Below are 13,913 nucleotides of genomic sequence, written 5' to 3'. Positions count from 1 at the left end.
AAAACGGCGATACTATCGAGCAAATATGACGAAGTGGAGCGCAATGGTTGATTTGTAGAAAATTATCGGGATAAATATTCAAATGCTCTGATAGAATATTTCAACCTCTAGCTATAAAGCTGGCAAAAAGACATAGTGCAACTGAGACCTACAATGACGGTCACTATTTTTCATAAACCCTTAAATAAAACTCGGAGAGCTTTAAATACAAATCATCACACCATCCCATGCCAACAAAATCCCGGAAGTTATCCAACCAGAAGTCTCCAAGCCTTCATCGCAGCCCCCTCCCTACCCCGGCCCCTCCCCCCACCCAAAGGACAGCGGCAGCCACCGTTACGTCCACAGTGGTCACCTCTCTCCTTCTTCCCCTCCCACTCGTCTCCTGCCAGGGAGGGTACCGCCATCCTCCCAGCTGGCGCCGCAAACAACGGTAAACGAGCGGCGCAAGCGCACTAAATTGTTTGGCGCCGCCGATTTAAAATAGGCCGCGTAGCGCGCCGCTCGTGCCGTACGCATTCCGGCCGTGCGTGCGCGCGCGTGCCGCAACAGTCGCCGGGAGGACGGAGGCCAGCGTCGACGGATGATGGCGACGACCTAAAAGGCTCACACTGCACAGTGCACAACTGCACAGGATAGCGGGCTGGTCTGGGGTGTCTGGTCAAAAGCTCGATCTTAAATACAAAATCTCGATCTTAGACTCATTCGGGATTGTCAGAATTTTGTCAGAATTTTCCGACATCCCGTCCACATTCATATTAATGCCGATGCATCCGCCATAGCTAAAGCATATTGTACCCTAAAATCAAACAAGAAACGACCGAAAACTTCAATACACGTCTTCGGAAACGCTCCACCGATATTCCGTTCTGCGGAATCCCGGTATTTGCCAAAGTCACCACTGCTGTATCAGCAGCGTCAAGTCGAACATGACACCCCGTCACAGGGGCGCGCCTTCACCCGATTCCCGTTATCGCTCTCAGCCTCATTTTATCGAGCAGCACACCACTAACAGCCCGCCAATATCTCTGGACATTTCACGCAAATAGCGCCCGTGACAGACGCCAAGCGACAGCCGCTTAACAATCTGCGGAATCTGCCAGCCGAGGGCTTTCGTAGTGGGTTCACTCAACCGGAGCACGGCCCGAGAGGACGAGTCGACGATCACATGCGCGGCTGCGCCGACTATTCTCACGGAACAGACCAACAAACAAGTCTCCCGGAAACATAAAAACCCAAATCGCAAAACAGGACAGCAGAGCAGTGCCAGCAGCGACGCTCGCACCACCGCGCCGGCGAAGTCGTCGCCGTCGTCAGCACCGTCGTCGGCAGAGCGGCGGGGCGGACTTGTGACGCGACGAGCTGGCAGCGGCTCAATCGTCCTAGCCGTTTCTCCGCCTCTCGGTCGCCTGTGTGTGTCCCAGTGTCTCTGCGTCAGCGCGGCAGACAGACACCGCGTGTTCGCCACCGGGTAGTAATGAGCCACGAGCTGCCTAACGAATTGACATTCCGTCGCGGCGGCCAGCCCGGCGAGCCTCCGTCGAAGGCAGGTGGTAGGGTGAGCGCCGGCGGGCTGTGCTACGCTTCGCCGCCTCTCCGGGAAACCGGACTCGGGAGCAGGCGACATCAGAACGGAGTTGGAGCAGGGATGAATGGAGTTCGAGGAGTAAATAACGTGTGGCTTAACGGAAAACTGACGTAAAGCTGATCTTCGAGGAAACCGTGTCAAATACAGAAACAGTAAGATTGTTCAAAGATTGATTGAGATAAAATTGTAGAAAGGTGAAAACGGTTTATTCTTGATCAGATGCGGTGATTTAGCGTGTGTTCGGCATCCGGAAAATCAGGGATAATGTTCCGGGACCAACGGGATCACTCGGTGTTTTAGGCTGACACCGTGCGCATTGCGCAACGGACATGCCAACGAGTAAAAGAGCCATTACTGAAGCAAAAACAATATAAAAATATGACTAATTGCATCAATAGTCCCTGCAATACCAAATTATTACCGGTGACCCCGGATAATTATCCCTCATTTTCCGGATGTCGAACGCACGCTAAATAAAACATCAGAGGTTAAACACAAACTGGTTTTAGAAAGGATAAAAACTGACTTGATGACAAGTAGCGACGACACAGGAGCCGTCTTTCTGTCTCGCGGCATTAAGCTGACGGCTGTGTTCCGGCAGTCACTCGGCTGAGTGAATTATCTCACCTCCGACTCGCCGCCGCAGCTCACCTGACGGGCCGCCGAGACCAGTGAGCGGAAACTGAAGGTCGCAGGACAAGGTCGCCACGCCGCCGAGTGGTCGTGGGTACAACTTCCTGAGTCGGAGGCGGGATAGATGGTGGGGAGAATGGGCCTCTCGATTTGGAACTACATACATGGGGAGAAGAAATGTCCGCATATGGAGAGCTGTCTTGACTACATGAGCTATGATGAATAACTATATGTTGGTTCAATCCGCCCAGTGACAAGCAACTGCCGAGCGATGCATGCGATTGCATCTCACAAGTTAAGATATGGAAGAACCTTTGGCAACAAACGTGCTGTCAGTTGATCGCAGATAAATTTGAGCCTAACCTCCGCCGTAAAGGGTACACCAGGTGACAACCAAAATGAGGGGAACCTTGCCGCTCCATTTGCAGTGTCGTCACAGGAGATTGCGCGGACCGTAAGTGCACGTCGGAGGTCACACTGCACAGCCGAGCTTGCCACACGACCATCCGAAAAGGTGCACGGCCGTCAGATGATATGCACGAACAAGACAGGAAGCGAGAGAAGTGAGTGGTGAACATTGAACAACCCTCAACGGAAGATGAGTAGACACCGAGGCAGGTTATCTAGCCTTGATCGTCCACCTTCGTCATCTGCTTCTCACTTTCATCAGCTTGACTCGGTGAAAATACCAGCCAACTACCCGTAGCATTACTAGAACATACTACCGGCGTCCGGCGTACTACTGGCAACACTTCCAGCTTGACAAGAGACAGAAAGAAAGTGAAGAGACATCGATCATCGTAAAAAGCCCCTCAAATTACAGAAAGTAGTTGGCAATGTTACCACTGCGAAAATCACAGAGAAAGACAGAGAAGCACAAACCAGAATACGATGGAGTAGTGACCGCAAATTTCACACAACACCGATCGAATTATGCTATAGCCAGCCTTAACATAGGGCTAGCCTAACTGTGCCGTTAAAACGTGTTTAATCGACAGTAAGAAATGCATACCTACAACAATGACGGAAGCGTCTCTTATGTCTCACACAAAAGACATCTCCATTCTCCAAGGACTTGAGCGGATGCTGCAGCACATACATCTTGACCTAATCTCCAAGAGGGTCAACTTATCTGCCATCTGGTGAATTATGTTACAGAGCATCACGCCATACACCATCCGTGAAGACCCGCGCAGCGCCGAGCCCCTTCATCATCAGATCAAACCGCACCGCTCGCGCGAACGGGCGACCAGAGCGCAGCAGACCGTTCCCGCTTGTCTAACAGTCGGGGGGCCGCCACACTGACCGCGCTGGAGCCCCGCCCAGACATCTCACGTCCCGTCACCGTCACGGTGGGGAGCGTCACGCGGCGTCACGCCGTCCTCAAAGGGGCCAGACGGCCGCCGCGGCCGGGGCGGCAGCGTCGAGCCGCGCCGGCGCCGGCGCTGAGGATCGCACGTCATAGGGTGAAGTCGTATAAGAGTACGCACTTAGTGGATTTCTTGCTCTCATTTGTTTAATATTTGAAAGAAAGAAATCGCAAATAGGGAATATTAAAGTTCATTGAATTAGCCATCATCCCATGGGGCAACGATCCTTCAGCGTAAATGGAAGTGGTCTAAAACTGACATTTTCTGAACCGCTGCAGTTGCGTACTTTTACCATATGGGGTGTGTAAGAGTACGCACGCCAGGCGGGTGGAGTACGCAAGCATATGAACACACACCTATGTAGCTTGTACTGTCCAAATGCTTAACTTCAAACTCAGAGGGCATTTAAGTTAATTCTAGTATCCAAAAAGAAAAACATAAAATAAATCTTTCAAGTCTATAAATCAGTAAATAATCATGTCGTGTGTTTCTTTAAAAACATGCACAATCAAAAGGGAGAATAACTCGTATTTGGAAGAATTTCGGGTAGGGTAAGGGCGGGTAAGAGTACGCGGGCGATAAGAGTACGCATCAGCTGTTTCGGTTGCCTAGCAACGCGGGTTGGTCGAGTTCATGAAGTGACATGAAGCCGCCAGTGCGTGTTTGTCACCAACGGAACGTGGGCGTTGAGCGGCGACGCTGTTGAGTTTAAGGCGATGAATATTATTTTCGAGCGTTATGATATTATTATGGTATGGTACAATAATTTTGATACTTGGCAGTTGAGATAAGGTACATTTCCGTGATTGTTGTGGGAAACTTGTGAGGTTATCTGGGGAAATACTGTGCAGTGCAATATTCTGTTTGCGAAGTTTTGCACAACGTTTCGGGGTTGTTTTGTGCGCGAATTGCATGTACGGTAAGAGGACGCACTGTTCAGGAGGGTAAGAGTACGCAGAATTATACATTAAATCGAAAATACAGAAATATAAAATTATTAATCTATCGCTCAATGACGTTTGTTTTGTAGGTATATCATCAATGGAGCACTGTGATGCAGATGCGTACCCGAAATTCTTCCAAATACGAGTTATTCTCCCTTTTGATTGTGCAATTTTTTAAGAAACACACGACATGATTATTTCCTGATTATGATTTCAGACTTGAAAGATTTATTTTGTTTTTCTTTTTGGATACTAGAATTAACTTAAATTCCTTCTGAGTTTGAAGTTAAGCATTTGGACAGTACCAGCTGCATAGGTGTGTGTTCATATGCTTGCGTACTCCACCCGCCTGGCATGCGTACTCTTACACACCCCATATGGTAAGAGTACGCAACTGCAGCGGTTCAGAAAATGTCAGTTTTAGACCACTTCCATTTACGCTGAAGGATCGTTGCCCCATGGGTTGATGGCTAATTCAATGACCTTTAATATTCCCTATTTGCGATTTCTTTCTTTCAAATATTAAACAAATGAGAGCAAGAAATCCACTAAGTGCGTACTCTTATACGACTTCACCCTACGCATCTGCATCACAGTGCTCCATTGATGATATACCTACAAAACAAACGTCATTGAGCGATAGATTAATAATTGCATATTTCTGTATATTCGATTTAATGTATAATTCTGCGTACTCTTACCCTCCTGAACAGTGCGTCCTCTTACCGTACATGCAATTCGCGCACAAAACAACCCCGAAACGTTGTGCAAAACTTCGCAAACAGAATATTGCACTGCACAGTATTTCCCCAGATCAGTTGGTGACATACCAGGGAAATAAGCTAAAATTAGAGTGCTCTATTTATTGCTCCTGCCCCATGTTGAAGAGATACCCCTAAAAGCGTGATCTTTTATCGGCCCTTACGCAGCAAGGCAGTACTTCTCAGGCCGGTGGATGGTATCAATAGAAAGAGAATGCGTCAAAGATTAACATGAATTAATTAAAATAACATTAAAATGTTAATTAAGCGTGGAAATTAGTCCCAAACTTAAGCTAATTATTGCTCCTACCTCGGCGACGGCGCTCCCCGCAGTCAGCGGAGAAGCTAAAATAAAAGCCACCATCCTCCTCCGTAAGTCAATTTTAGAGCGGCCGAGTGGGCCGATGCGGGGCCACCAAACTGAGGTGAGACGTGGCTAGCAATTGCGAACTGCCATAGAAATCAATATCTTAAGACGTACAATATGGGATGATTACTCTGAAGCAGGAGTGAAAGCATGAGCAGCTAGCAAGAAACGAAATGCATAGATTGGTTGAATTATGTACAATAGGCACAGCTCAGATGAAGCCATTTCTTTGATGTTGACATTTGACATAACCCTTCCTCTCCTCACCTACGACCTAAGTACGTTGGCAGTTACCGGCATAGTTTTTTTTTAGCACGAGTGTAATTCGCCATCGGACCGCAATGCATGTTGCTAGGCTGCTGCAATTACAACGAACATACGAATACTGCCTTCATTTGTAGACGTTTGTTTTTTAGGCGGTCTTTGACGTACACGGGGGCATACCTGTCGACAACTTGAGTTTCTCCGAATTTCAAAAACTCCCAGAATTCCAATTCCTTATGCACTGTTGTAGGTACAGTTATGTTCACAAGTTTTCGTTTCCTCCTGCTCTAAAAAGGATGATATTTGTCGATTTCGTGCGTCGCTGATAGAAGGGTGCGTTTAATAATTAGGCCCAACGCTTTCTGCATCCGCGAGTACCTTGAAAAGGGAACAACAGTTTCCATTTATTACACTATGGGACAAGTGACAAAATGACCACCGCAACACGCATGAAACGGAGCTCATATTCCTAAAAATGTCTACAATCACTTCTTTTCTGACACTATTAGCAAATACCATCTCAAGTTAGGTGGTTGACAGACAGTCAATGGAGATCTGGGGAGACTGAGTGATGCCAATTCACCACTTAACTGATAATGAGGGCCGAGGGAAGAGAAACATGCAACATGCACAACTGACAACTTGACAAGTGACAAAACACTACCACTATTGCGCAGTGCACAACAAATTACAGCAGCCAGCCCAAAAATGCTTTTGGTGGCTAATTCAAAACAAGTCACTAATAAATGTCTTAGTTGCAGCTGAACACTGCACAATGATCACACTGTTCACACATTGAGTGAGATGCCACAGGTGGTTTGAATCACACTTTGGTACAACTGCAAATCTGAAGTGTTGTCATGAGGTTCATGCCTCCATGATCACAGCACTTTGGTTGTGGTTGGCATAACACTTGTAGTCTGCAGAGTTCCACATGAACTGCAGACACCTCATCTGGTGGTCTTCATGCTGCTCAACTTCTTCAGGAGGCAAATGTCGACCACCCAGCGGAAGCATGGTCCTGCAGAAAAGAAAGGTAATGCATAAGGTACAAACATTATCTGCTGAAACAGCCCCTTCTGTTTGCTGTTATTAAACTTTTAACATAACATAACAACATGTATACCATGTATATTACATTTGTTGAAGTAAAATACTGCCCGCTATTTCAAAACCAGAAAATGAAATTATATTGTGGCATAATTCACATGCTCAGCTATCAGTATAATTAATTTAAAATTTGGCATATTCTATATAACACATTCATAGAATGTTCTACTTCACGTCACAAGGACTCACAATCTTTCTGTTGGGTGTTTGATTGACGCATTAACTAGGTTTGTCTTAGGTTTTATTATTGCAAAAAATTCATATTGCATTATTGTATCAAAATACTGCCAGCAATAACAAAACAAGAACATGAAATGTCAATGAGCAAGCCGCCTTTCCTAAAAATGGATTACTTTGAAAAGAATTTTAGTTTCTTTTAAGGAAAAGGAGAAATGATTATCATGTTATTATCAAAAACCACTCAACCAGCAAGTGGCTGGGTGGTTTCACAGCAAACATCAAGCCAAAACATATGCTTACATTTATCTAACAATTGAGCCATTTGACTACACAAGGATATGTGAGCAAAATAAGAATCCAATCATCCAATGTTGACTTCCTTGCAAAGTTTATGCCTTATTTTATGAAAATGTGTCACTAGAATATGATACTTATCATCGAATATTATTTAATTTACGATTTATTTCGATCGGAACGCACATGAGGTCCCGCGCCATTTTCGTCGACGATAAATATGATCGTGTTTCATGAAGGGATAAGGGGTTTCAATGGTCTTTCAAAGCAATAATTTGATGCAAAAATTTGTAGGAAATAATATAAAGCTGGTTCAAATGGCCATCAACCATTTAAAACACCGAAAATACTCACAACTCCGTCCCGACGACCACGCAGCACCGCGCACGCCACACTACTGGCACAATGCCAAAACTGCCGTCGCAGCAGAAATGTTTTTTTTTCTCGATTGCAATTGTGGAATTATTTATTAAACAGAAGATTATCTTTCCGAAAAACCAACTGATTTCATACACAGATGCATGGAAAATAAAAAAAAAATCCCGGTAAGTTTATTTGTATCGTTTTGTCGATTTTGACATGCTCCTAGTTTGCAGCCATATTTCGATATGTTCTACAGGGAGTTCAGAATTATTTCAGGACCAATCTTTTCCTCATTCATTTTCCCGTCGATCATGAAATTTTTAGAGCGGAACAATTAGTTTCCAGGCGGTCCGAGCGGTTTTCGTGAGAAGGGTGCAAAAATCGGCGTCATTTTTAGAGCCTCGACACCAGCTCAACACAGGACCCTATGGGAGACGGTGAAGTAGCGGGAGCAATAAATAGAGCGCTCTAATTTTAGCTTATTTCCCTGGTGTGTCACCGACTGAGATAACCTCACAAGTTTCCCACAACAATCGCGGAAATGTACCTTATCTGAACTGCCAAGTATCAACATTATTGTACCATACCATAATAATATCATAACGCTCGAAAATAATATTCATCGCCTTAAACTCAACAGCGTCGACGCTCAACGCCCACGTTCCGTTGGTGACAAGCACGCACTGGCGGCTTCATGTCACTTCATGAACTCGACAAACCCGCGTTGCTAAGCAACCGAAACAGCTGATGCGTACTCTTACCCGCCCTTACCCTACCGTCGCACAGTGGGCCGATATGCCATTCTAGCGCGACAGGGCCTGAATCTTCGAACGGAACCCTTGGTTTTTCGCGAGTAATTCGCGTAAAAAGCGGCCGATCGCAACGAAACTTTCAGTACCCTCGCGATAACTACTTTTACAGCTAACCTGAAAATTTAATGACCCTGACCTTAATGATCTTTGACCTGTGACCTTCTTTCGAGACCATGTTAAGCCGGAATCGCGATTCAGCGTATGTCGGCTCGCATTAGCCGCTGGTTTGCAGTCTTTTCTTGGTTTAAAGCGTTCAAACATGGGATATTATGTTGCTCCCATGCATTAGGGTGGGTGTCAAGGTCACCAGAAGGTCAGGTAAGGTCATTGGCCTTTGATGACCTTGGTTCACTTTTTCGAGTTTTACATGTTTCTAGGCTAGTTTTTGGGGCTGAATTCGAATCTAGCAACCATTTGAACATTTACTATGTAGTTTTGGTGCCTTCGTGACATGTTACAAAGCTGTCAGAGGCGGTTGCCACCTACTGCAAATACCCGGCAAAACCCTTACTGGTTGACCTGACCTGACCTGACCCGACCTGACCTAAATGTATGAAGACATCATCTATGATCGTAACTAACATTATATTCGTGATCAGCACCCAAAAAACCCATAGCAGCCACCCTTTACGACGTTCTAACAGGTCCCGATTTTCCCGACTTTTGGGTCATTGACCTGACCTGGAAGGTCAACCGATGACCTAGGACCTTACAATTGGGTATCATCAGCTTCCTCTTGTCACGGGCAACACGCTCGTCTTTTCCGCGAAGCTCTAGCTCGATCAGGGGCGAAACGGCGGGGGGTCCAACGGACCCCTTCTATACGTTCGCGGCTGGAAAAACACCACTAGGGGCGAGGGTTAAGCCAAATCTGAGGGCTTATTTCAGAAAGACCGCTAAAAGAGCAATTGAATGCACTTTTCCGCGACGATGTAGCTCTATTGGCCCCCGAGGTAAGGGCCGCTTTTCGAGAAATGTTGATATATGCAACATTTTACCTTTGATGACCTCTGGTGACGTGACCTTTGACCTGACCTAGAAATGACTAATTACTCCATCTGGAATTTCGGGCGCTCTTTCGAATGCCACTTACTACGTGTCGCTATGTGGCCCAAGAGCCGAGTTAGAAGGGGAGTGTTCAATCAACACCTCCCGGCCCGGCGCGTTTGACGCCGAGCACCGGTCCGGCGCGGGTTGATGTTTAGCTGCTACATCCAAAGTCGCAAAAAGTCGCAAAAAATGACTGTTGGATCTTGTAGTGCAATGAATCATTGACATGTAGCGAGATTTTCGAAGCGGTACTCTGCGGTACTTTTTTTAAAAGTCTATTTGTGTGTTACATCAATTATGTGAAATTATATTTTCGTCTTTAAATCTTTGCGGTACAAATACATCATAACCAAGTAAGAGTTCGCCATTTTCATGTGGTTATGTGTGTTCTGCAGACCTGGAGCTATCGTTTGATGTATATAAATGTGGAATTCCTCCTCAAATTGTGATTGTTTTCGTGGATCAAAGATACGCTGTCGAAGAGTGCGGGGGACGAGTTCGGTCCAAACGATTCCGAAGTTCGTGTTTAAGCTGAGTTTTCGCCATGAAATAGCAATTGCGTTGGAAAACAAAGACCACAGCAATGTAGTATGATCATTTTTGAACAAATTGGTATAGGTTTCATTGCACATCCACAAAGTTCGATTTTTTACCCATGTCGTGCTAGACCTGGCGATCGGCCCAGTGTGCGTCGGAAGCGCGCGCCGACAGCTGCGGCAGCTCGAGCGACAGCGATGGATGGGCCGCCGAGATGAGGAGTGGCCGACCGGGCGAACCCTCTCCGACCCCATCTACCCTCTCCCTCCCCCTCTGGCCGACCGAGCGCACCCTCTTCGACCCCCTCTCCCCCTCCGACCTCCTCTACCCTCTCATAACCCCCTCAACCTCTCCGGGTCCGCCCACCCAGGTGGAGCTGCCACTACCGCGACGTGCACACTGCACAAGTCAAGCGCGCATTGGCAAGAACCAGCTGAATCTCAGACAATATACGTGCTTATCTCAGTCAACCAATCGTTTGAGAAACGGAACGCAATAAGAAAGAAGAAATCCGTTATGAAAATAAAACAAGAACAGCAAAAGTGACTGCACTACGTGATAAAAAAATCCGGATGTCAACAGCCATACGTCATACTGCATTTTCGGCACTCTTAATTCGTTCGCCCAGAATCAGTGCACTCAAAATACCCGTTCACCTTAACCTTATTTTCATCCATCTCAGTGGTTCACTTCATGACGAAAAAACGGATGCCGGACAAGTAATGCAACACACCAGTCAAACCAGCCCATACCTGAGCGCGCACTGCAGTGACCCGCCGAGTGGGCCGGGCTGCGTTCACGTGGGGCATGCCTACTGCCTAACCTAGTGCCTTCCCGCCGCCCGGTCGGCCTGGGCGGGCCGCCCGGTGCGTTCACGTGGGGCAGGCTGCCTACTGCCTAACCTAGTGCCTATCCACCGTCCAGTCGGCCTGGGCGGGCCGCCCGGTGCGTTCACGTGGGGCAGGCTGCCTACACACCGCCTGGCGGGTATAAACAAACAGTCTCGAGAGCGGCGACCGGGCGGTTGGCCGGCAGGTCGGCCGGTGAGCCAGCAGACAGGTGTGTTCTACCGGCCCGCGCCGCCAACACCCCGTCAGAGACACCGTCCGTGCCGCACAGTCGCTGTTAGAGCAGAAACAGCCGGCCGAAACAGCAGGATGGGAGCATATCCGAGAGGGCATATGGTTGGTGGGTTCTGTGGAGGTCCATTGCATCGCATACAGCTGTTGAGTTTGTCGTAAAAGACGCAGTAGGACGGTAGCTTTGTTTTAATGGGTCAGTTTTACACCATGTGTGCAGTTGTATACCAGTAAAACGCCTTTTGGGCGAAGAACGAGCGAGCGAGATAGTGAGCCCTGCACGTGCGGAAGGGCGAGAGGGTGCTTCCAACGGGCTTGCGCAAAGCACCCTTCTAACTGGTCGCTAGCGGTGTGCCAAATTTGAACGCAATCGGCCCAGCCGTTCCTGAGATCTGGAAGCGGCATTCTGCACGTGCGCACGTGCAAACGGGCTCCAAAATGACTTTTGCACGGCACCCTACTAATTGGTCCCCAACCGTGTACCAAATTTGAGCGCAATCGGCCCAGCCGTTCTCGAGATCTGGAAACGCCCCCTGCACGTGCGCACGTGCAGTAGCACCCTAACCGTAACACATGGGAATGCATTGCCTGGTGGGTGCCTACCTGTATGCCAAGTTTCAGCGAAATCGCCCCAGTAATTACCGAGTTACTGAAATGGGAACAAATTTGGCACCTCTTATTGTTGTATTTTGCACGTGCACTGGGGGTGACCCACATGCATCGAGAGTATCCTATTTTGGGTAGAAGGGATGCTGCTGCCCTACAAAAATTACCGCAAGTCAATCACCCAAGCGGCTGCTGAGATATGAGCCTCTCAAAATCACTACTTTTGCAAAACAGCTTGAACACCCTTGACTTTTCACGTGGCACGTGCCACGACGGTCACTGAGATGTATCAAAAGTAGTCAATTACGGGGTAGAAGGGATGGGGCTACCCAACAAAAAAGACCGCAGGCCAATCGGTCCAGCGGTTGCTGAGATATAAGCCTCTCAAAAGCGTTACAGGCCGGGCCGGGCCGGGCCGGGCCGGGCCGCTCATACTGAGATTTTTCCGTTATATTGAAAAGACTCACTTCGCTCGCTGCGCTCGCTCGCTCGTAACCAGCTATATGCATGCGTGCGAGAGAGACATCACACGCGGCCGGGTTTCGCCGCTTCCTTACCCTGAGACGTTCTGTAGAGCAGAAACGGTGCCTGCAGTTGAAACTCCAGTTCCCCAGTCAGCGGCTGCAGCAGGTTACTTGTGTTCAGCCGGTTCAACACCATGAAACTGTGGTAAGGTGGACCCGTTCTGAAACAAAACCACACACAATCAGTGATACAGCGCCGCGGTAAAAGACGGTGGTAAGAGGAAAATTAGAACACAAACGCAGACACCATACCACTAACACAGCCGCTTCAGCACTACTGAGGCCGTGGACGACGGTCTTGCAACGGGGATCGATAGTCAGCTGATGGTGCCTGCGGTGACCCCGGCAAGCGGCACAGCCAGGCCCATGTCGCTGACTGTAAAATGGATTTATTACGGGCACAGTTGACTAGGAGAGAGGGAAGGGGGGGGGGGGGGGCGGCAACTGCGGAGGCTGACCACTTTGTAAGGTTGACTTCACAAGTGAACACTTTTTAATACGAGTTATGACGTCAGCTGGTTACAGCTAGATACCAACCACCTCTACAAGCGTCATGTAAAAACGTCATTTCCGGCAAAACCACTTTAAACAATACAATTCACGTCATAGGCCAGTTTCGCAGCACGCAAGACGGCGCCGTTAAAACGCACCGACTCTGCCGCATGACTCAAGCCGCAGACTGGGCACAAACTAGTCTCGATTACACTAAACGCGCTTCGTCCGCTGCTTCCAGGGACACACTGTTACTCTTCCGCCAGCTCAGACCGTTCCGCTCCACATAGAGCGACTCTGGACCAGACGAGAGCGACGGTAGATATAGCTTCCGATCCTAACATTTACACATGCGTGGGCCGGTCGCTGCACTGAGGCGGTTCCACGACCGCGCTCGTCCGCGGTTTGTGATTCTGCGTTGGCCAACTATAGAGCCGACTTCTAATGATCACGTCGGGCTAGTTCGGGGTGTCAGGGTGGGACGAGGCGGGGCAGGGCGTGGAAGGGAGGAGCAGGGGAGGGACAGGTCGCGTGCGACACCGCCCGCTCGTTCTCTGATGAGGTCTCAGCGGCGCCGCCTCGTCGGTACGACACGACGATCGTCCGCTGGGCGTCATCAGAGCGTCATCAGCGTCATCGCGGCGCCAGGCACCGCCACCGTCCGCCGTCCCAAACAGGACGCAGCACGGAGCCGCCCACAACAAACCTCCCGCGGCGGGAAGTTGATCGGACAGACTGACTGACCGCTGCGAGCGACCGGCGAGCCGCAGGAGAGAACCGCGGGCGGGCGAGGGTGACAGCAAATGATGCGGTAAAAAGAACGTCAAATGGATATAGATATTCGGAAATCTCGTTATTTGAGCATGACCACGGGCAGAATACATGTGATGGATTATTGAACAGCAATAAACGAACGTAAACAATGCAGAACTAGAAGTA

At 48.5% G+C, this 13,913-nt stretch overlaps 1 protein-coding gene across 10 annotated transcripts in view; it reads right to left on the bottom strand.

Moving 5' to 3' along the window:
* Nucleotides 1-13,913, bottom strand: part of LOC122394698 (mRNA-decapping enzyme 1B-like) — a 38,555-nt gene that overhangs the window by 12,374 nt on the left and 12,268 nt on the right. For all 10 annotated transcript variants that reach the window (XM_043391759.1, XM_043391753.1, XM_043391756.1 and 7 more), the window contains exon 4: nucleotides 12,516-12,643. In XM_043391759.1, the coding sequence (XP_043247694.1) occupies nucleotides 12,516-12,643 (128 nt within the window). The remainder of the gene's footprint in view (nucleotides 1-12,515; nucleotides 12,644-13,913) is intronic.

Source organism: Amphibalanus amphitrite, unplaced genomic scaffold, assembly GCF_019059575.1.
Source record: "Amphibalanus amphitrite isolate SeventyFive unplaced genomic scaffold, NRLGWU_Aamphi_draft 000606F_arrow, whole genome shotgun sequence".
NCBI lineage: Eukaryota > Metazoa > Arthropoda > Thecostraca > Balanomorpha > Balanidae > Amphibalanus > Amphibalanus amphitrite.
The sequence above is the reverse complement of the archived record's forward strand: the minus strand, read 5'-3'. Positions and strand labels throughout refer to the sequence as shown.